At 48.3% G+C, this 22,136-nt stretch overlaps 11 protein-coding genes across 11 annotated transcripts; 6 read left to right on the top strand and 5 right to left on the bottom strand.

Annotated features, from left to right (window-relative positions):
• Positions 1–96: 96 nt before the first annotated feature.
• On the top strand, positions 97–675 carry M437DRAFT_78005 (uncharacterized protein; the record flags this gene model as incomplete). Its single annotated transcript, XM_041026925.1, has 1 exon — positions 97–675. One exon carries the CDS (start codon positions 97–99, stop codon positions 673–675), a length of 579 nt encoding a protein of 192 aa, XP_040876576.1.
• A 228-nt stretch (positions 676–903) lies between these two features.
• Positions 904–2,049, bottom strand: M437DRAFT_56581 (Ssu72-like protein; the record flags this gene model as incomplete). Its single annotated transcript, XM_041023075.1, has 2 exons — positions 904–1,621; positions 1,844–2,049. The coding sequence occupies 2 exons, from the start codon at positions 2,047–2,049 to the stop codon at positions 904–906; spliced, it is 924 nt and encodes a 307-aa protein (XP_040876575.1).
• Positions 2,050–2,976: 927 nt separating this feature from the next.
• M437DRAFT_78003 (proline iminopeptidase) lies at positions 2,977–3,995 on the top strand (the record flags this gene model as incomplete). Its single annotated transcript, XM_041026924.1, has 2 exons — positions 2,977–3,683; positions 3,734–3,995. The coding sequence occupies 2 exons, from the start codon at positions 2,977–2,979 to the stop codon at positions 3,993–3,995; spliced, it is 969 nt and encodes a 322-aa protein (XP_040876574.1).
• A 521-nt stretch (positions 3,996–4,516) lies between these two features.
• Positions 4,517–5,869, top strand: M437DRAFT_68886 (uncharacterized protein; the record flags this gene model as incomplete). The annotated part of the gene is made up of 1 exon (XM_041025190.1): positions 4,517–5,869. The coding sequence occupies one exon, from the start codon at positions 4,517–4,519 to the stop codon at positions 5,867–5,869; it is 1,353 nt and encodes a 450-aa protein (XP_040876573.1).
• A 628-nt stretch (positions 5,870–6,497) lies between these two features.
• On the top strand, positions 6,498–8,362 carry M437DRAFT_78002 (carboxylesterase family protein; the record flags this gene model as incomplete). The annotated part of the gene is made up of 4 exons (XM_041026923.1): positions 6,498–7,813; positions 7,872–8,098; positions 8,154–8,260; positions 8,297–8,362. The coding sequence occupies 4 exons, from the start codon at positions 6,498–6,500 to the stop codon at positions 8,360–8,362; spliced, it is 1,716 nt and encodes a 571-aa protein (XP_040876572.1).
• A 195-nt stretch (positions 8,363–8,557) lies between these two features.
• Positions 8,558–9,658, bottom strand: M437DRAFT_56718 (NAD(P)-binding protein; the record flags this gene model as incomplete). Its single annotated transcript, XM_041023101.1, has 1 exon — positions 8,558–9,658. One exon carries the CDS (start codon positions 9,656–9,658, stop codon positions 8,558–8,560), a length of 1,101 nt encoding a protein of 366 aa, XP_040876571.1.
• A 692-nt stretch (positions 9,659–10,350) lies between these two features.
• On the bottom strand, positions 10,351–11,195 carry M437DRAFT_68883 (uncharacterized protein; the record flags this gene model as incomplete). Its single annotated transcript, XM_041025189.1, has 4 exons — positions 10,351–10,479; positions 10,543–10,567; positions 10,618–11,051; positions 11,115–11,195. The coding sequence occupies 4 exons, from the start codon at positions 11,193–11,195 to the stop codon at positions 10,351–10,353; spliced, it is 669 nt and encodes a 222-aa protein (XP_040876570.1).
• A 444-nt stretch (positions 11,196–11,639) lies between these two features.
• Positions 11,640–13,072, bottom strand: M437DRAFT_78000 (uncharacterized protein; the record flags this gene model as incomplete). The annotated part of the gene is made up of 3 exons (XM_041026922.1): positions 11,640–12,092; positions 12,173–12,877; positions 12,932–13,072. The coding sequence occupies 3 exons, from the start codon at positions 13,070–13,072 to the stop codon at positions 11,640–11,642; spliced, it is 1,299 nt and encodes a 432-aa protein (XP_040876569.1).
• A 1,549-nt stretch (positions 13,073–14,621) lies between these two features.
• Positions 14,622–15,829, top strand: M437DRAFT_77999 (uncharacterized protein; the record flags this gene model as incomplete). The annotated part of the gene is made up of 5 exons (XM_041026921.1): positions 14,622–14,642; positions 14,679–14,706; positions 14,842–15,103; positions 15,156–15,728; positions 15,781–15,829. The coding sequence occupies 5 exons, from the start codon at positions 14,622–14,624 to the stop codon at positions 15,827–15,829; spliced, it is 933 nt and encodes a 310-aa protein (XP_040876568.1).
• Positions 15,830–16,362: 533 nt separating this feature from the next.
• Positions 16,363–17,451, bottom strand: M437DRAFT_77998 (calcium/calmodulin dependent protein kinase; the record flags this gene model as incomplete). The annotated part of the gene is made up of 5 exons (XM_041026920.1): positions 16,363–16,725; positions 16,773–16,990; positions 17,045–17,198; positions 17,230–17,317; positions 17,363–17,451. The coding sequence occupies 5 exons, from the start codon at positions 17,449–17,451 to the stop codon at positions 16,363–16,365; spliced, it is 912 nt and encodes a 303-aa protein (XP_040876567.1).
• Positions 17,452–20,773: 3,322 nt separating this feature from the next.
• Positions 20,774–21,472, top strand: M437DRAFT_56476 (uncharacterized protein; the record flags this gene model as incomplete). Its single annotated transcript, XM_041023058.1, has 1 exon — positions 20,774–21,472. A coding segment is annotated over one exon (699 nt), but the record flags the coding sequence as incomplete, so codon positions are not given.
• Between the last annotated feature and the right edge of the window lie 664 nt (positions 21,473–22,136).

The following is a 22,136-nucleotide window of genomic DNA, read 5'->3' as shown; positions in this document are numbered from 1 at the left end:
AAGGTAGGTTTCAGGTTGTAGGACAACATCAAAGTTGGTCTTTTGAGCACCCCCTCGCTACTACATTTTTGTCCGAGGTGCACAACAAAGAAGCACATGAGCTTTACATCTACCTTTCCACTACATCGATCTATTGCTTCACGGACACTTCTTCCTCGACCATCCAGATACTCGACAATCACTTTGGTCTCCAGGACTTCAATCCGACTTCAATCTCCAAGATCTTTCTCAACAATGTCTCTCCCAACCCCCGTCCCCATCGCTCTCTGCGGCAAGAGCGCAACAATGGCCTCTTCCTTCTCCTCCGCCCTAAAACCCCAAGGCTATGAGGTAGTCCACACCTGCCACGACCTGCCCACCGCAAAATCATCCCTCCCATCTCTGCTTTCCTCATCCACTGGTCCTGTAGCCGTCGTCATCGGAAAAGGCTTCTACGAATCCGAGATGCAGGAGATTATTGAAACTTGTAAGAGGGAAAAGGGGGCGGAGAAGACGGTCTGGTTACTCCCTGATGATGACAAGTTTACGGCGTTTATGAAGGTCAAGGCTGTGGCGTCGGCGGGGACGATGTTGCCGGGGTTGATTGCTGAGAGAGCTGCTGCTGCGTTGAAGGAGAATGGCGTTGTGGGTGGTGCGAGTTTGGAGGGTGTTAAGAGTGGTGTGCATGGGTTCTAGGCAAGATCTCAAATTCAGAGTGTATCATGTTTAGTGGGCATCAGAACGCAGGATTGCTTCTTATCCGCGAGAGTGGATGTATATTTGCCAATGAGGGAAGTTGTGTTGTATCATGCGTCTTGTGGTTTATCCATTTGATCATCTTCGGTGATTGTGGGGTATAAAGCTATTCTAGCAAGTGAAATCGACTGTCGTACAGGGCTCACATGGGTCAAAGAGAGTGTTTGTCTAGAACCATGCCAAAGTCCACAAAGCAGGAAGATGAGGCCATCTTTCTTGCCACTCCCCCAGAATGATTGGCACCCTAGCATCAAAGCCGTCCCTCGAGCCTCCAGTAGCATTGTCGAAACCCTCAGTACTGCCTGTCTTTTCAGCATAAATCTTCCTCTCATCCTGAGCAGCAGCATTCAGCTCGTCGGCGAGCTCGAGAATGGCTCTTCCTCCTACCAATGCTTCTTCATGGTTATCCTTAATATCGACGTTGAAGACATGAACAGGACGATTGAGTGGGCTTCCTCTTGACAGCAAGTCATCGACGACAGCTTCCCAACAGCGATCTTCGCAGGTTATGACAATATCCACTGTTCCTGATTCCGTTCCTTGGGCACCCATGTCATTCGTATACACGGGGTCGCCTGGAATAGGTGCATTGGCATATCTTTTGCCCACACGTGGATATCCGATCTTCCAATCTTGCCAGCGCTCCGGACCCCATTTGATGTTTCTGTTGCGATCAAGCATAGGCAAGATACCGTTCGCGCGGTAGAGGCGAGCATCTTTGCCTTCGAGTTCGCGGTACATGCTGTCGTAAGAGGTGTTGTTGAAGTTGTAGATGTTCGGTTGAGTAATGGAAGGGCCAGGTAGACGGACTAGCGAGCCAGTGCCAAAGGAGATGGTGGGATATTTTTGAGCGCTGCCGGCGAGGCGCAAATGCGCTTCCATGGATCTGCATCACCGTATTAGTACGGTGGCTGGTGCAAGGGGAGCAGTGGCATGATGGCAGCGTGGCAGGACGAGATGATGAACAAGCAGAGGCTTTGTATTTCGGCGAGTATATACGTTTATGCAGAGGAAGAGGCAGAAGTAGAGCAAGCAACGTAATGGATCATCTTGCAGAAGACAAGGATAGACAGAGACACGATTTACGGCATCACGCGGCGAAACATACCTGTTGTTGTTACTGGCGCATACCGTGCAGAAGCGCAGCTTGAAGCTATCTTCGGCCGTAGCCTGTTGTGCTGATGCCTGGCCACTCGCGCCATCCAAGCTTTGGACAGATGAATCAGGCTGGGCCTCTGCTGGTGGTGGAGGTGGAGGAGGCGGTGGAGGAGCAGATTGTGCAGGCGCAGGTCGCCTCCGAGGGTCGGCAGACATGACTGTGTATTCAGTTTGCAGAAGGCAAGAGAGTGTGGTTCTGCCAGACGGGTAAAGGTCTGACAGATAGGCGTAGGTCAGGCGGAGCTGTAGCTTGGACGCGAGCGCAGACTTTTCGGGAAGGTCGAATGGATGTCGCGAACGTAAATAGAGTGCTGTTAGGCGTTAGTACGAGATCGTCTCTCATGTGGAGACGCGTGATTGGTATAGAGTGAAGGAGGGGTTGTTTCAGATGTTTGCGTATAAGGTAATAAGTTGTCTCCTCAGTCTCCGAAGAGATAGGACAGCTCCAATATATATAATCTCATCATGTGACGGTGCTTGTGCTTGTAGGAGAGGGCGCGCATGTGATGGAAACTTACCAGAGGCAGACACGGAAGTGAATAGGCAGCACGCGGCTCGTGTGTGATGGACAGTCGAATAAGACGCAACTGTGTGATGGGATTGGAGGGAAAGAACGTTTTGTTGGCACGGAACGAGGGAGGTCGCACAAGAGCGCTTTCCGATCGTCGGCCAAGCTTCGACGCTTTCCCGGATAGGCAGGCCATCTCTTCCAATCACCAAATCCGTACATCAACCTTTTTTTTCTGTCTCCGGCCGCAACGTCAAAAGATTGCCAGCAAAAGCACCCATGACGAACAAACTGTCTCTGTAACATGGCTCTTCTATCTCCGACATCGGTCATATACAACCACCATGTTGCTCTTCAGCCTGACTACACGGCTCGAACGCTGACGACTGCTCGCCGTTTACCTTCTACTTCTGTACAAGTGCTGATCGCTGCCTACTGGGAGAATGTCACAATGATTTATGCCTACCGAGAAAACCCTGACTCGAATCGATTCTTGGTTCTATAAAGCCAGCTTGGCACCTTCTTCTGTTCTTTGATATACCCTTTTCACCCCTAAACAAACTCGTCGGGTCGTCATGAATTCAGCTGCCGGTGCCGGTAGCCGCACGTCAAAAACTTTGCCTGCACCTTTGAAGACTGAGAAAGTCGCCTTCAAGGTCCCAGGAACTGACATTCAAGCCCAGACATGGTATGCCCTGTATGGAAAGCTGTCTGAGGATGTAACTCCTTTGGTCTGTCTGCATGGCGGGCCTGGAATGGCTCACAACTACATCCTCCCTTGCGCTCATCTATCCTCGGCTCCTTTCTCAAGACCAGTGATTCTTTACGATCAGATTGGTTGCGGAAACTCAACACATCTGCGTGAAAAGAAAGGAGACACCGGCTTCTGGACTACCGACCTCTTCATTGCCGAGTTGGAAAATCTGTTATCCTACCTTGGTATCAAGAAATTCGACCTCTTTGGACAAAGTTGGGGTGGTATGCTTGGTGCATTGTATGCCACAAAACGTCCGGCTGGCTTGTACCGTCTGATCGTCGCCAATTCTCCAGCTAGCTTGGATACCTGGCTCGAAGTTGCAGATAAGCTACGAACGGAGCTGCCTAAGGACATCCAGGAGACTTTGACGCGCTGCGAGGAGCAAGGCACAACAGACACGGAAGAGTACGAGACTGCCATGATGAGTTTCTATGAGAGACACGTCTGCCGTGTCGTACCTTTTCCCGATGAGCTTGTGCAAACCTTGGACCAAGTCAAGGACGATGATACTGTATACATGACTATGTGAGTCTAACATTCCATTTCCTGGAAAACATCTTGCTTACATTACTCAGGAACGGACCTTCAGAATTTAACGTTATTGGTTCACTCAAAGGCTGGGACATCACACCCGAGCTTCACAAAATCAATGTTCCGACATTATTGATCAACGGCAACTACGACGAAGCTCAAGACATCACCATGGAGCCATTTTTCAGGGAAATCCCTGGCAAGGTGAAATGGGTCCGCTTCCCTGAAAGCAGTCATTGTCCTCATCTTGAAGAGACAGATGCCTTTGTTGAGGCTGTTGGCAATTTTTTGACTTCTGAGTCATGATTCGACGACCTTGTTTGAAATTTCCTCTTCCTGCCTCTTTCATGATTTCCTTGTTATTTTTTGGTCGCAGCTTCCGTAATATACCCCTGCTTCACTTCTCCCACGACAACCTCTGTGCTTCATTACTACAGCTGCTTCTACATGCGCTCCGCAGCAAAATCAACAGTCTGACATGTGCGACTCGCGAGAGCGGTTGGAGACCATGTTAAGAGACATATTAAGCAAGTCTGCGCTACAATAGCAGGGCACATGAAAGCTTCAGCTTCAGCGACTCTTCTGAAAATTGTCAAGACCTATCATTTGCTGCCGACTTCTAGAAACCGCATCTGAGTCACGGTAATGAGACACGAGGGAATTTTTGCCACTAATAGTCAATCTATGGGCCATAGTTTCTAAAATGCTTCTTGATCTGTGGATATCTGCCTCAATACACCTCATCACTCGCGAAAAGATGGTGCGACTCGTATATAACCAATTCTCTTTCGGCACTTGACGATACTGCACACGACTTACCTCCTGATATGGCCCGTCAACTTGGTGTGTTTCCTCCTGTCGAAAGACAAGCCGTGGTAGAACAGACAATGCAAGCATACTCAAGCGATCCCGATATTCAGGAACCATCAGACCTACAGCTCAGCGAGCCGGCCCTTCTCTCAGGCCGACCAACGACTGCACAAACGGGACCTTTGAATAAACTGCCTCTCGAGTTGCTCTACAACATAGTGGGATACTTGCTCGTTAGAGAAACCGCCTGCCTCTCACTCACATGTCACGACCTATATCGAAACAAACACTTGCAGCAGATCTGGAAACCTGACCTTCGAGGACCTGTGCGCTGGCCAGTCAATCACATGATGATGTCGTCTCCGATCCCGTATCCTCAACTTGATGACCACCTTCGCTTCATCATGCTCTTGTGGATGGATCTTCCGAATCACTCATTATGTCGCAGGTGTTATCGTTTCTACACGAAAGATCGTCCACTACGCGGCTGGTTACACTGTCGACGCTGCCACATGATAGATCTCTCCGTTCATCGAATACAGGTAGTTCCGGGCGAATTCTTGCCTGATTGGTGCATGAGAGCTGTGTGGGATTATATTGCGTACAGCTCAGTCCAAGACAAATTCCTGGATTGCCTCACGTTTCAAAAAGATTGGCGGACTGGTTATGACAAGAGCGGGAACATACCAGCAACATTCTGGATTCGGTACACGATCGAGATAGAGATCATAGGAGGGCTACCCGTGATACATGCTTGTCAACGTTTGTTATACACTTCGGAACACAGACGAAACCCGAAGACAGACGCTCTAAGCAACCAGTTTTTGGCCCTCAGAGCAGCACGAATCCTTCGCATCTGTGAGGATGAATACCACCATCCATTGAACGATGATCAGAGGATCGAAACGAGAGCGTCTGATCTCATCAAGCTCATGACCGTCCCGGCTTGGACCGTCCCGGCTTGGACCGTCCCAGCTTGGAAAAGGACCACGGAGACACGAAAATGTAGCCTGTGTCCCAGGGAGTACAAATGGACAGTCTACAGACACGGGACCGACACAACCGAAATCGTGCTGGATACCTGGAAGATATTTAGCACGCATTTGGCGAAAACATTGCCAGTCGAATCTCTCAACCGGTATAGCGCTCAATCGTTTCTTGAAAGTAATGCAAGCAACATCGACAACACTGCATTCGTTGCCACTGCACAACAACCGCCACCGGAAGTTACAAGGTCAGCCGTCAGATACACAGACATGTCCAAAGCTAATGTGATATACAGCTTTGGTTATAGAGCTCTGCGAGCTTTGAAGAGGACCTCGCTGTGGATATGGCTGAGAAACAAGAAACGAAAGACCTATATCAAGTAGATCCTGCAGATTGCTGGGACCTAGACCTCCGCAGATGCGATCCTCCACATCGCTCGTTCGTCCCCACCTTGGTGTAGAGTATCATGTGGAGTTGTGCTGGCAAGAGATTCTCATTCTGGCAAGTCCGGCCGACGACGGCCGACATCATTTACCCGGCCATGTGTCTTCTTGACCACAAAAACTCAGCACGTCATATTGAAAAGCTGTATAAGCCTCCACCAAGATATCTGCCATGTGTTGATCTGTATGTGGAGTGCATATTCAGGGCTATGTTTGCGGGGTTGATGGTGAGGGGTTTCGGCCCCGATGCCCGCATGAGTCGGTCCTTTCCTGTCATACAGCCATACATCGCAGATCGTTCAAGCAGAGCAGAACGGCAGTTGCTTGAGAGTACATTCATACGCGGATTCTGAGCCTCTGACGTGTCGGACTACCACCATACCGCGGCACAATGCTACAAGATATCACCTCAGAAGCGGGGCAGCTTCATCTCAGAAGTACCACGAGATCAAGCTCAAGGCGGGGCTTTGTTTGGTATGGTATCCATGTTGAAAATGGTTAGCTATAGATATGAGGCTCTTGCTGGTAGTCCAAAATCAGTCGAAGCAAAAGTATATCTTCTTTCACGATGGTCAACATCAAGGCCCTAGCGAGCGGCTTCGTGCTTCTCAATGCTGCATGCGCGGCTGTTGTTAAGAGGGATAACAACCACCAAGGTTCCGTACCTACTGCACACGTCAAGAATGGCACCTACACAGGCTACTACGCACCCGCCTATGGCACCGACGGCTTCCTCGGAATGCCATACAGCCAACCTCCTGTTGGCGAACTACGTTTCCGTGTCCCTCAATCTCTCAACACTACATGGTCTGGAATCAGGAACGCTACCCAGTACAGTCCAGAGTGCATTGGGTATGGCAGAGATACCTGGAGCCAAGGCAACTACGTGAGCGAAGATTGTTTGACTCTGAATGTCATCAAGCCAGCCGGTTCCCATGCGAGCCTTCCTGTACTTGTCTGGATCCATGGAGGAGGCCTTGTCATGGGTGGTAGTGCAGATCATCGTTACAATCAATCCTTCATCGTTCAACAGTCCGTGGAAGCAGGAATGCCAATCATCGCTGTCAGTATCAATTATCGTCTGTCTTCGTGGGGCTTCCTTTATGGACGTGAGATCCAGGAGTCAGGCAACACCATGAACGGATTCAGAGATCAACGCCTTGCTTTGCGATGGGTCCAAGAGAATATCGCTGCCTTTGGAGGCGATCCCAACCGTGTCACCATCCAAGGCGAATCGTCAGGAGGCACCAGTGTTGGAGCTCAATTACTTGCCTACAATGGCCGCAATGACAGTCTCTTCCATGCAGCTATCGCTGAATCTGGAGCTCCCGTTGGACTCCAACCTGACTTCCACGTTGCTGACTGGGAACCCGTCATCGCCAACATCAGCAAAGCTACAGGATGCAATGGCGCTGGTTCTGTACTTGATTGCCTCCGTAAAGTACCTACTGATAAGCTCAACTCTGTCATCAACTCTACCGCCACTCAGGGAGCTCGATACGGTCCTGTCATTGATGGAGACTGGTTCACTCAGACTGCCTCGCAAGCACTTGCTAAGGGTGACTTCCTCAAAGTCCCTTACATTATCGGAGTCAACGAGGCCGAGGGTGTTGGCTTCGGGCCAGGAGGGCTCAATACGACTCAGCAAGTCTTGAACTATCTCGTCAGGTCAGGTTATGACAATGCTACAGCCCATGATATCGCCATCCTCTACCCTGACATTCCGGATATTGGTGTACCTAGTACTCTTCATGGTAGACCGAACGCTACCATCGGACTTCAATTTAAGCGTGCTGCTGCCATCGGCCAGGACATGAGTATGAATGCAGGTAGACGTCTGACAGCACACTGGTGGGCAAGACATGGTGCCACATCCTACACCTAGTAAGTCTCTGAGTTCGCTTGTTGATTCAGATACACCCTGACTGATCTTGTTTTTCAGTATCTTCAACGCCCTTGTCAATGGTCTCCCATACTTCGCCGGAGCAGTCCACTTCCAAGAAGTTGCTTTCGTCTTCTACAACACAGAAGGTCTCGGCTACCCTCAGAACGGGAATCCCAATCCCCTGGGCGGGCCAGCACGTGAATCGCTCGTCACTTTAGCCAAGCAGATGTGCCGTATGTGGATCAGTTTTGTCAATTATGGCGATCCGAACATGCATCTTGGTGGTGAGTCTTGCACTCCGATTTGGATTAATCTCGACTTTGCTGACAATATATCCAGTACCAGCAGAACCTTGGGTCGCTGTTGATGCGGATGAACCTGAGGCTTACTACTTCAATCAGAACACTACGTCCAGTTCTATGCCTGATGATGTGCGTGCTGAGGGCGTGAGTTATTTCGAGGAGCTTATTATGGCGCGTAAGGGTACAAATTGCACTGGTATTGTTGCTTGTGGCAGCACTTACAACGGCGACCTTGGCAATCTCTAGATGGCCTATCTTAAGCAAGCATCTCGGATAAATCCCATGTACGGAAACTATTGATGAGTATCGACAATTGGAGCGCCAAGGTGGTTCCGAAGAGTTGTAGTAGTGCTGAGCTTGGAGCACAGTGGAAGTTTGATAGATTTGTTGTTCTTATACTCGTATGTTTGTGATCTAGCGAATTATCGTATGATCTTCAAATCAGACGTAGGAAACGCGCTTGCCCTCATCGTTGCTCTTGTACAGAGCATCCACCCAAGCATGACGCTTAACAGCCCACTTCCAATCAGGATAATACTGACCATCAGCAAAAGCCTCATAAAGTCTTCCAACATTACCAGGAGGACCCGGCTTATCCTCAGTAAACTCAATTTCCTTGGTCTCTCCAGTCTCAAAAAGCTGCATTCTGATCTTGATGTCTAGTGACATGCTCAGAGCGAAAGGTTCTTTTCCACGAACTTCGATAACACCTTTGTCACCCTCGATTTTCCATACTATGCCTGAGTCGTCCATGAAAGCTTGACCGCCGGTTACGGTCGCTGAAGAATGTGCGCCATTGGATAGAAGACCAGACATTGTGATATGATCGGCAGCAGTACGCTTGGTCGTTCTCACGACCTTTGAGCCATCGGCAGACTTGACCGGCACATCTGGATACTGCACCGACAGTGTCGAAGAAACATCCTTGAGTTCGCCGAGAGTGTAGCTTACGGCATCGTATAAGTGACCGAAGGGAATGACCAACATGTTACCACCAATCTCAGCGGAATTGAGGTATTCATGTGCCTCTGTGGTTTCCTTGGTGCCTAGCATACCAGCCAGAGTGACGTTCGAACTGATGATACGGCCAATCGCCTTGTCCTTCTCGATGAGTTCCTTGACACGACTGAGAACAGGACTCATCTGTCCCTGTAAGCCAATCATAGTCTTAACACCCTTTTTCTCAGCAAGTTGAAGTAGTTCCTTAGCGTGCTCAGAGTTTGAAGCCAATGGCCACTCCACAAAACAGTCCTTTCCAGCTTCAAGAGCAGGTTTGATGGCTTCGTAGTGACGATCAACTCTAACACAGCAGACAACAAGATCAACATCAGAGCTTGCTGCCATCTCTGCAGGAGAGCCATATGCTTTTGCGTCTGTGAGGTTGTGGGCTTCGACTGCCTTTTGCGAGGACTCGGCTGATGAATTGCAGATACCAGTGATTTTGTATTTTGAAGAGTCTTTGAGGTAGGGAAGGTGGGCAGACACTCCCCAGGAGTAACCTGAGGCTGAGAGGCCGATTATTCCAACGCCGATTGGTGCCATGTTTAGTTGTTGTTGAGGTGTCTTTAAAGATGGAGTCTCGAATATCAAGAGTTGCAGCAGGAAGATACTTTTGCCCTGTAGTTCCAGTTACCAAACTTCAACTGGAGACGTTCCTTGATATAAGTATGTTCCAATCAGTTCGTCAACATGTGAGGATTACAAAGCAGGAGCTATAGTTGCGTAGTTACGAGCAAGAGCATCTCGGAGCCGGAAGCGTCGGATCCGAACGTGAGAGCTTATGCCAAGTTTTAATGCTTTGGCATAAATCAAGATTTATGCTTGTCGGATGACGTTCTCAACAAAGACTGGCATGCATATGAATTCTCAATAGTCCTTTATCACAGGCTCCAAGGAACGTCCTTCTTCCCATTCTTCCATTCGCATAACGGAAGAAACCAACTTCCTCATCAATATGAATGGATACAAACCTCTCCTACCCATGATCTTCCTCTACGGCGCAGCCACAAACTCAAACCTCGCAAAAGGTCATTCAAAAAGCTTTAGCTTTACTATGGGCGCTATCGGCATTCTTGCATATATCTACGTTCAAGGCGCGTCCGACATCCGCAATGTCATGACCTCAAGACGAGACGGCGACGAGAAGCTAGCATGGTGCAAACCAGATTGCATGTATCATGTTCTCAAGACGGCATCTTGCACTATACTGTCGTTTGCTGTGTTTGGAGCGACCGTTACGACTCAGATGGTTCGGATGGCTCCCGAGAAAGCTTCGCGGTCGCTTTTCTGGGGATAAGTTGAGGCACAATCATCGACCTCTTCCTCCATGTGAAGCTATCATTACGGCCATCGACTTCGACAGTCTGTATCGAAAATTAGTTTGTCTTGGAGGAGTGCAAGCATATGTGTGCCATGCATGGTCATACCGAGAAACGAATATCAAGTGTGCATCTGAATAGTTGTAGCATAAATATGACAGCATAATCAATATGAATCCCTACTTCTCAATCCGAATGACTCCATCCCCATATTCATTCGCAATCTCAATCATCTCATCGAGAGAAGGGTGAGATACACTGGCTGCCGATATACATGTCGAACATTCTGTATATTCGGCCCGGACCGATTGTACGTCTCCATCGTCTTCAATACTGACAATGACAGCAGTGGAAGTCTGCGCTGATTCTTCATCAAGCACCAAAAACCATTCAGTGTTTAGTGACGAGTTTGTAGCGGCCACCATGTCCTTCAGCTTCTGATGAATTTCGAGGAATGTACAGCCATTGAACGGGCTTTGCAAGGTCTCGTCGTTGCCTCGTAGTTCTTTGGTGGGCCCCACGAGCTGGACATCGAGGCTGTGGACCAGAGTCAAGTTGTTGTCGAACCCAACATCAAGATCTTGTCTTTGTGCTTCGGCTAGGAAACGGTTGATATCCTATATAACAAAAATGTGAGTCAACATTGTATTTTACTGTGCAATAGGTAGCTGTGAAGTCACCTTGACAGGCATGTTGGTGGTGCAGCAAACAGGAAAGTACTCCATGAGCGTACCCTCAAGCATAACATTCTCGAGTGTCATATTTGCAGTGTTGCTTTACCAATATGTTGTTCTTTGAGTTGTTGTTCTTTCAGGTTACGCCAACGAGACTGAATGGGAGGCAGGGGAGGGTTAAGGCAGCAACCAGATTTATGTAAAGATTGCATAACCCAAAAAGAGTGGATAGATTTTGCATTAATCTAGGTCGAACAGAAACTTGCGACGCCAACAACATTTGATTAACTACCAATTAACTGCGCTCCTTCTGTACATTTAATGTTACAAACAGAGCGAGCATCACGACCTAGGGGTTCTCTCCATAAAGTATGCCCATTGATTCTTGAATAGCTCGACTTGTGCGAAGAAGCCGTGAGTACCTTTCACAGAAGAATGTCTACCCATGCTGTCGACAATGGGGATAAAAGCGCATAGATAGAGTAGAATTGTAGTCAAAATAATCTTCTACGCTTAAACAAGGAGCTTCACTCATCCCTCGGACCTGCTCAGGATGTCGGTTAACCTAGGATCCTGGTCGAACTGTTTTAAAGCTTGTTGTCTCCATTCTTCCCAGCTGTGTCCGTCAACACCCTTCATACTGTTTAGAAGCCCCCCAAACAAGCTTTGCAGATCTTGGAAGCTGATACCAAGATCAAAAGTACACAGAAAGGCGAATTGATGGTGCTTTCTGCCTTCCCGTACAAAGGACGCCATATCAGAGGCTCCCTTTGCTTCCAAGCACTTGGCAAACAGTTGTTCCTCCTCACCGATCCGACCGAGACCCTGAAAGAAATCCCAGGTTGGGAGTAGCAGCATTGGGGAATTGAAGGCCAGATGCTCTGTCGTTGTGAATGCCCATTCCCAATCGATGATTCCAGTGATGTTCATTTCTTCATCGACGAGTATATGGCTCCCCTTGTCATCGGCGTGCTTGAGATATGTCTTCGTTCGAGTTTCTGACACATCGGGGTATAGTTCTGGAACAATCTCGTAAGGTATCTGTAGAGCAGATATGCATCTACTGGCCTGTCTGCATGTATCTCGCCGCGGTGAATGAGATCGAGCAGTAGCTGAATCGAGGCTTTGTAGTAGCTTTGCAGATCTGAAAAAGGGCCGAGGGGTCGAATGCCGGAATCGGTGAAATCGGTAAAACACTCTCGAGCAAGAGGTCCCACGTGTTTCTCGTCAGCCTGTTCTATAGACCCGATCCGATCAAAGGGAAATTCGCGGAGTTGCAAATAGATGTCCGCAATCTGTGCGATGATCTTGTCTCTTCCTTCTTCGGATAGTGAAAACCGATCAAGGGATTTTCCCGGCATGCAATCCATGAGGATATACCCAACTCGAACAGGATTCTCTGGTCCTTCTAGAGCATAGTCCCATACTTTCGGCGTTGGTATGTTGGTCGTCTGGAGGAAAAGTAGCGTTTGGATCTCACTCATGAAGATACGATCTCGTAACTCTGATGGTGGTGATGTCGCGTTGGAGCGCCGTATACGGGCTATCCAGCAGACTTTGTCTTCGAAGATGATCCTTACGTGAAGGTTCATCCCACCCATCATGGACCATCTTGAATCTTTGTCATTCTTAGGCATTTCGACTCGACAAGGAATGTTGTTGCGTACAGAGCTTGCTCTCAGTTCAAGCTGTTCGAAATTAATCCGATGCAGTAATTGCGCAATCTCATTCTCCTCTGCTTTGTCAAGCTGTTGATCGTAATCTTGGTCCTGGTTCATCAGTGAGTCAGTCTTCTAGGACCGATATTGCCTACGTGATCTTACTTGAGGGGACGGGCAAGTATGAGAACGCTCCTGAAGATGTTCATAACAGAGATGACTCCCACATATCACACAATCGCCAAGGACGCGCGTTGCAGGTTTGTTGCATTGACTGAAATCGCAGGGCCACATCGACCGCTTCATTCTAGGTGGCGTTACCAATCCACGATTCTGCGTTGTGACCAAGAGGTCAAAACCCATTGCTTGAGAGTTTTCCATATAGACAAAAAGATCGAGATATATTCAGACTCACAGAAGCAAGGATTGGTGCGCTTACGAAAAGCTGCAGTAACACTTGCTGGCGGCTTGCTATATTTAGTGCGCGCGTATTAAGCATGTGACATTCTCAACACACGTGCATAAGACTCTTATCTATTTGCAATGCACGGAGCCAGCAGCGGATGGAGGAAGGTGAATGGCACATATATCGAAACGAACAATATAGCAAGACGGCAGTAAAGGGTCTGGTACTGCGAGATCCCCGTTGCTTGACGAATGCTATAATATGTATTATAACGGCTGTTAGTCTTGAGATTTCGTGCTTTCCTGATTTGATAAACACAGACTCAAGGCGACTCTATGCGACAATCTAGCTAAGGAAGGTCTCTGGATGGAGATCCGGTATGTTTCTATAGTTGTTTATAGATGGCAATCCATAAGGTTACACAATGCTAGGATGTAAAGGCACAGGTGAGAGGCAGAAGATGATAGCAAAGCTGCATATGTATGTTTCTTGGTCAGTGTTGTTGTGTCGGCTGTTGATCAACATTGTCGATGCTTGGACTCTCCGTCCTTCAACGATAATCTTCCAACCGCGCATCATTTTGTTTTCTGTGATAGCTTTGCTTGCCGATATGCATAGTATTTGCGCCAAACTTGAGACTTATAGTGCTTGAAATCCAGTTTGTAGAGCATGTAGTCGTTGCCCAGGTATCCGGCAGAGAAGCACAACCCGAGAACGCAGTCACCTGCCTGGAATACACATGATCAGAGATCAGCCTTGGATGTACTGATGGTGACTGACTATCTCTTTTATGGTCCGCATCGACGAATCTCCTTCTTGAGTCGGGCGATACTGTGTTGTTTTCGTGTTCTCGTCTATGCCATCGATCAACTCTTTGCTGCTTTTCACTTTATCTGCGACTGGCCGAAGTCAAGATCTGTACCACCGGTGCTCGGTTTGCAAGACGCTAACCAAAACTCTCTGATGCCGATGTAGGTCGTTCTATACTCCCAAAGAAGCTGATGGAAGATGATGATAGGCAACACGCGACGTCGTGAGATGTCAACCCGCCAAGACCTCGCCGTAGCGACGTATATAGTCGGTCCTTCTATTTTCTGCTACATCTTGCCTGACTGATTTATGTCATGAACTGCCATTATTGTCGAGTTATGTCGACCGAAATCCAGCCAGAAATGAGTGGTCCAGAGCCCAAGTCAAGGTGATGGCATCTGCGCGAAAATTAAGCGCCGCTAAGGGACTGACGTCCAGGTCGAACCATGTCGTTGGCACTTGAGAGCGAAACAAATTGATGTCACATCACCAAGTGTGCTATTATAGTCCCAATCCATCTCAAAGCTGCAGAAACAGATTTCGCGGAGCCGCCACTGTGAAGCGGCACAGGTTCGCTGGGCCAAGTGCAATATACCGGCACCAACGAAGATAGCTACGCGCCGCTACGATGCGGCACTCATGGCAATCCTTCAACTCATGGTGGTCTTCCAAGGCCGAGCTCTCGATGAAGGCTAGGCTGTCGTATATATTGCTCCAGGCTGGAGCAACCAGCATTCTTACCATATCCTTCAGCATACCACCAATATGAAAGCAGCGACTCGATTTTTCCCTGCAATCTTGCTTCTAGCAGGCTTCTTCCTGATCAGAAGTTGTCTGTATCGCTTGCGAATTGCAGAAGCCTTCCATGGCTCTAACTTCAGATCGTTCGTCGATGCCGAAGATGGTGCGTTAACGAAAGCCAACGAGACTGTAGAATTGGCTTCATCGTCTGCACTAAATGACGAGCGCTTCGAAGCAACTGCGACCGCCACTGCTCTGAATAGAGCCCCAGCTACTGCGTCTACAACAACAAGCACAAGTAGCTTGAGCTCCTTGGACCAGATCGTTGTAATGGGTAAAACCAATAGTGAGGATACATCTTGGGTCGAGAAGCTTCCAACGTCAGTCCTTCGGCTTTTGTTCCCATCTGGAAAGCTCTGACGCAAATCGCAGATGGCAGAACGCTGTATACTCGGTCGACAACGACACTTGGCCTTTGCATACTTCGAGAAACAAGGGGCGAGAGGCTAATGTCTATCTCACGTACCTCATAGAGAATTTTGAAAAACTTCCGTCGACCATTGCATTTGTACATCCTCACGAAGACGGCAACCCGCGAGCATGGCACACAGATGCAGATGGGTATTCGAATGTCAAAAGCTTGTTGTCTCTCCAGACTGGTTTTGTTCAGAGCCATGGCTATGCCAATCTTCGTTGCATCGCCAATCCTGGCTGTCCGGACGGGACCCGACCTTTCCACGAATATCATGACGAAGAGGACCGACGAGCAGAACACGCAATTGCGCACGTATGGAAAGAGCTATTTGGCAACAACGACGTGCCGGAGGTGATAGGCGCTACTTGCTGTGCCCAATTTGCTGTTTCGCGAGATCAGGTTCGCAAGCGACCTCTGGAGTTTTATGTTGGTGCTTTGAAGTGGCTGCACGAGACACCACTTGATGATGATACAAGCGGCCGTGTTTTCGAGCATCTTTGGCATATCATCTTTGGTCAGGATCCAGTATAGTAAGTGATCTGTGAAGCTTGGGCGTAAACATTGACCAATCTTCTTGCACAGTTGTCCTGATCTCGGTCAATGTTATCACGATGTTTATGGAAGAGCTTAGGACATAAAAGCTAATAGTGGCGATGCTTATCGCTTATACAAAAAGAGGATCGCGTCTCAATTTCCTCTTTGGTAAAAATCACAGCAATAGACGGCGTTTTCCATCCATCAGTTCTCACTCGCAAATGGATATTCTTCGGCACCATCATGGGCAGATATCCGACTAGCTATGCCGAATGTCTTTTGTAGTGAAGGTGTAACATGATGATCAGCTTAGGTCAACGTGTCTTCCACGTACGGCCACAGTCAGCTGAAAACTGGGCATCCCGTCCGCTCTGCCATACATAAGCAGTTGAACGGCAGATTAGTACTACGGTGGGTGACCACGTGGGAATCCCTGCTGCTGTACGTTTTGCTCTCCTTTTTGCTAGTAGACATCGAAACTGCCTCTTTCGAAACTCTGCTTGATTGAGTTGCGAACAAGTAGGTTCGCTCATTCCCTTGTACGGACCGTGCAGACGGCTCTGTTTCTTCATGGCATACCAGGCGTAATCTGGAGATTGATCATGCTTTTGCCTCCGTTCTGAATCGTCGTTACATACCTACAAACCAAGGATGTTCCAGAGCTTGAGTGGCCGTAATCCTTCGCGCAGGATCCAAGCTCATCATCTGACCAATAAGGTCTTTGAAGTTCTCATCTTCAACTTCTGGCCAACTGCTGAATGGCGAATAACCGATGTAATCCTCATGTCGCTCCTCCCAAAGCATCCGTAAAGCCTGGCAATTGAGTTCGTCGTCACCAACATGCTTCACAAGTCCTTCGAGGCCGCCCTCATTCCCAAAGAACCATATCTGTCGCTGGAGATGGATCAAATAAGGGAGAGCACTCTGCATCTCATGTTTCTTGAAGTCATCATTGAGTGCGAAGATAACCTGTCCAAGGACAGCGTGGATACACTGAACCTGTCAGTGAGTGGATCCAATCTCTTTTCACATTCGCATACCATAAATCCAAAGGAAAGCATATCTGATGGTTTGTTACGCTCCCCTCTGAAATGTCCCTCAGGACTGCGCCAGCTTTCGTTTCCTGGCAGCATTCCTTTCATACACCTACCTTTAGGCAAAAATGCCGCATTCTCGACATCACTGATCAGGGTGTTCTCGATAAAGGTTGATCCGGTTACGTGTTGGCAACTGACGAGGATGTTGTCGGATTTAATGTCTGAAGATCGTCAAATTGGAAAGCGGGTTTGTGGTTGATGCGAAGCGTGCTCACCTAGGTGTACCACATCTCTCGAATATAGTTCCGCGAGTCCCTTCAAGACTGCCTTCAAGATCTTTTTCCTTGCTCCAAGATCGATCTTCGCTTTGATGAGAGAGTGAAAGTCATCTGTCAGATAGTTATAGACCAGTATGGGCTGGTGTGGTATCTGGTCGAGAGGCAATTCTTATGTGTCTAACCCTACAAAATCGAGGTCGTATGTTTTCATTGAAGTTGGAAAATATGGCTTCAGGGATATCCTTCAAGATGTGCGGGTTGTGCTCTGGTCTGCAGAACAATAAGTCTGCGATGTAAAGGGTATGACCAGCTTACTTGGTTGTTGCTAGCCAGACACGCCCAACGTGCGCTCTCTTCTGAATCAACTCCTTGAAATGGTAAATCTGACCAGTAGAGCCGATCATGGAAGGGATTGCAGTCACCCTCGGGCCTCTGAACAACATTGTCCACTCTTGATGACGGTGAGGGCTGCGTAATATTGGGTCAATGTTCAAAAACACAAGATCTGATGTGATAAGGTCGTGCAGGACCCAGACATCGTGTCAGGTTGTTCATCGCGACTTGGCGAAATAAGGGGTCAAGCGCCCGTACAAGATGCCGACATCACGTGTGCTCCACAGCCAATCAGTATGCGAGCAGCTCAAGTATACGGCACAAACCCTTGCTCTGTTGCTGTATGTGTTGCTTCCCATTTTGCTGTATGGTATCTGACTTGCCTGAGTCAATCTGCCTGCATTGAGCAGCGAACAGAAGCATCTTTGCTCGTTTCCTCATGCGAAACTATCAACCAGTAGATTTGTCGTTCCACAGCAATTCCTCCAGAGATCCTTCACCAATACATACCCCTTGTATAATACTATTAGCTTGCTCGAATGACGTCCTGTATTGAACAATAGGACTGCCATTATCGCTCGGCAAATTGCTCTCAGGTCCTCGAGAGGTTTTTACTAGCAACACACTTTTGTCCTGGGTTGTTTGTCCGTCCAGAACAATACAAAACTGTTTGTTCATGCTTGATAGGAGACCTTCTGCACTTCGTAGGGTCTGAGCAATATCTGTCGCATCTTGATTCAGGAAGGGCGTCTCGAATCGTTTCGTCCAGGGTGGGCGAGAAGGTGACTCCATTGGACCTCCACCTCGAGGTACAGCAATGCGTCCTTGTATTTGGGCTTCTCCGGGGCTCAGCCGAGCTTCATTACGATAGTAAGACCAGTCTTTAGTGGTTAAAATGCATAGGTCTTCTGGAGCATCTGTGTCGGCAGCGTAAGCTTCGACCAAGAATTGATTGAGCAGCTATCGTGATGATTAGTTCCAAACGGCATCGACATCCGAGACACCAACCTCCGGCTCGATGTTGGTAGTGCAAAGGACAGGAATCATCATTGATGGTTGGAATGGACGAGCGCAAGACAAGATGCACAAAAGCAGGCACAGCAAAAGTGGGGCGGCCAAGCGCTTGGAACGAGCAGCACGCGACAGCGCGGCAACAACGTCCGGTCGGGGCAAGAGAGGTGTCACTACTTACTGCAGAATGGCTCACCTTCAACATTGTTCGTGTTTGAGGGATGCAAGTGTTCAACATTTTCTCTTCATCCACGATGAACACATCCCTGGACACATCCTGACTGGCTTGTCACATCTCATGCCATCTTCCAATGCTACTCTCTTAAGCGCCGACAACGTCAAGCATCTCAACATGCAGACGAGCGGAAGCATAATTTCTCAGAGACAGTAGTCTGATGCAACATCTCCCTTACTTGTGCACTTCTGCTTCATATCTCCTCGGACTCTTGCTTTTCAAAACCCGGATGACAGTGCTGACAACAACACGTCGCAAGGGATCCATTAGCTACCGGTCACATTTCTGATATTCGTCATCTCGAATGCAGTATAGCACGATCTTTCCCACAAAACAGGGACATAAAACGGGTTTGACAGGTCAAAAACCTTAAACCAGGGGTGTTCCTGCATGCACCCAACTCGATCTAGATGCGTAACCACCTTGCTGGAATTAGCCCTCATGTGAATTGCCGCGAGCCGCTCTCGAGAAAGTTGACTTGTCGAAGTTGATATAAATCTTGCGGTGAAGAAGAGCTTTGACTTGCTGTCATGTTGCGATATCTCCGTGTCGGTCCTTGATCCGCGAGGCAATTGACAGGTGAGCCTGCTGTATATAAGGACTGATGGAATCACCTTAGAGCCATCATCACCATTCGACTTCTTCGAACAGTATACCGACCAGAGGTCGACACAGTCAATCATCTTGAAATATCTTTACAACCAAGCTTCTACCAACATCACAACCAGCCGACCACATAACCTCTCTGAAACTCCAACGCAGACGTCCATCCCTGTCATAATCAACAATGCCTCATTCATGCAAGAACAGTACCAATGACAGCATGCTCCAGCCATGCACCACTGTCCCACTCTCACCATGTGTCGACCATATCGACGTCTCTCCTCTCGGTCCTGTAAGTAAAGCCTGACCTGAAGCATAGCTTTCCTCGACTCACTTTGGCCACAGGTCATATTCGCAACACGCCAATGCCCCAGTTGCGGCCGCTACTACATTGCTGGAAAGCGATGCTCATGTGGATACTCGGGTCGATCTTGACTTCAACAAGAAAGCGGTCGTTACGATGTTTCGTGATCTGAATGTTGGACAGTGTTGGTTGAGAAGTTTGACCTGGAAAGCGAAAGCCCTTTGATGGCTCTTGTGTCAAGGCGCCGAGAGATCCACTGATGTGCTCACGCAAGTTTTGGTTTACTCGAGTACAAAAACGCGACGAGATTGATGCTGGATTTTGGCAATGGAAGGGTTTCGTTTTTCTTTTGACTCTTGCTTGCTTGTGAGCAATTTTCTGTTTGACAAAAATTTGGATCTTGCGTACAAATCTACCTACTGTATCATTAGCTTTGGAAGTCGTTTTGAATAAATTCCTCCGGTGGCTTTTGTGAATTGTAGCATCTCTGAGTCAATGTTCAGCATCTCATCAATACATTTGCCAGATTCAAGTAATACTATCATCTGGTCAGGTCATTGGAATAGACAGCAAGAACGTTTCGCGAAAGCCATCACTTCAAGAAGTCACAATCAGCACTTGCCCTTATTATCTTGACCCATTTCATCCCCTTGATAAGTCAACAAGTTTTGGGACACATGACTTCCATACACCATCGTCATTGCCGGTGACCTGATCTCTCATATTCTTGCGGTGTGGGAAAAAGACCGATGTAGGTTCTTCGCTCGTGGATGTTGACTCGGATGTCTTCGACGTTTACTCGACTCTGTGACAACGATGCTTGAGCAGTAACCTAAATGTAACTAAGATCTGTGCTATGGCTATGTAGATCTTTGGTCGACATCAGACGTATCTATTGAAGAGACGATAAACAAAGGTCGAGGCGGCCACGTCAGTCATGCCTCTTGCATGTCAAAAGTCGGACTCAAGAATGGTTCCAGCAATTTGTTGTCATGTAACGCGTATTGTTAATCTGATAATCGCCTTACGAATTGGTGGGTTTCGCGACTATATGAATCCTGATGACTTGCATGCAGCAGCCCCATACAATATTCAGAAGCACGACATCAAGGCTTTCGCATCTTGGCCTGAGTCAAGGTACGGATATACTCATGCTTACGAAGACCAGCAAAGAGCACAATGATATACCACTGCTGGTCTCTATCGTCGCAATGAATGCTTCATCGGTTGTGTTTGCTAGTCAACAATGACAAGCGCGAGAAACTCGACTGTTTCGACACACAGTGTGGCTGATGCACACTTACTCGCATTACTGGAGGGAAAGCAATACCTTGGCCAAATTAACGACAAAGGCTCCAGACTGTCAGCATTGTTTCCTACGAAACTTCTGGAGACGATATTGGTTATCCCAAGCAATGTTCGTCAATCTGAGGACGAGATGGCTGGAGATGAGCTATCGGCAACTTCATTCGACGATATGCAGAGATCAGTTCAAATCATTGGATTGCCAAAGCCTGAGAAAGTGAAACCTAGAATGAGCCATCACTTCGAATCTGAGCATATCATCAATGACGACGACCCTGCTGAAGGACCTGATTACGACTCTGAACCACAAATGCAATATCTGGTCCCCAGTCGACCAAACGCCTTATCACCCGAGTGTCGTCAGCAAGGCTGTGGATATCGTCACCCAACATATTACGGAGGAGCATGTGAGAGAGTTGGATCTTGCGGATATGGCAGAGGATATGGCGGGCCTCAAAGACCACCACAAGCTTACTTTCCGGGAGGCCGAAGGCAACGAAGATACGGAGGAGGATACTATTATGGTGCAGGAGGTTGTGGATATGGCAGAGGTGGGTATCCCGGTTGTGGGCCTGATTACACACAAAGACCGATGCTTGTTCGACGGCATGGCGGGTTTTGCTGTTGTTGTTGACGAAGCTTCAAGCTCTGCGCTTACGAACAACTTGGATCGCCTATCTTGAGTCAAGGGTTGAGAGTTGACTAGGCGGGATTGTCTCCGGTCAAACTGGACCTCAGCCCTCATGGTTGTGTCAGTGCTGGAAAAGAGATCTTTGGTACAGTTCATTTATTTCGTGTTACGATAGTGGAGGGTCCACGATGAGCCGCGATGGATGGTGGCCTTATCGCACTGCACGGCTCGATCCATGGAAACAATGACATCCTGTCACACACTCGTTCGTACTCGAGTAAGTTTCGTGCGACATGAACCATGATTCATGCTTTTCGTCAAAATCACCATCCTTGTCAAAAGAACTCAGGACTTTCAAAAACCGTTAAAGTCCTGTAATGAGGCTTGTTTGACAGCGCAGACTAAGCTTTCATGTGGTGACCTTCTTTGTTGATCCACATATTCGAGAAACTGGTCGAGGTTGACGCGGAGCGAATTCGAAACAAGCGGATCAAAGTTCGCGTGGAAACCAAGATCGGCAAGAGCCGAAAAAGAAGCGATCCGGTTGAGCAACACAGAAGGTGGAGAGCCGGTGAATCACATCACTATTCTGCAGGACGCGTAGAGCGCAGCAAACGTGTTGGTAACGCGCTTCTCAACGCTGGACGGCTGGGTTGTTCCCATGCAA

The sequence above is a fragment of the Aureobasidium melanogenum genome (assembly GCF_000721775.1).
Source record: "Aureobasidium melanogenum CBS 110374 unplaced genomic scaffold scaffold_24, whole genome shotgun sequence".
Lineage (NCBI taxonomy): Eukaryota > Fungi > Ascomycota > Dothideomycetes > Dothideales > Saccotheciaceae > Aureobasidium > Aureobasidium melanogenum.
Note: the sequence above shows the minus strand (reverse complement) of the source record. Positions and strands in the feature narration are given on the sequence as shown.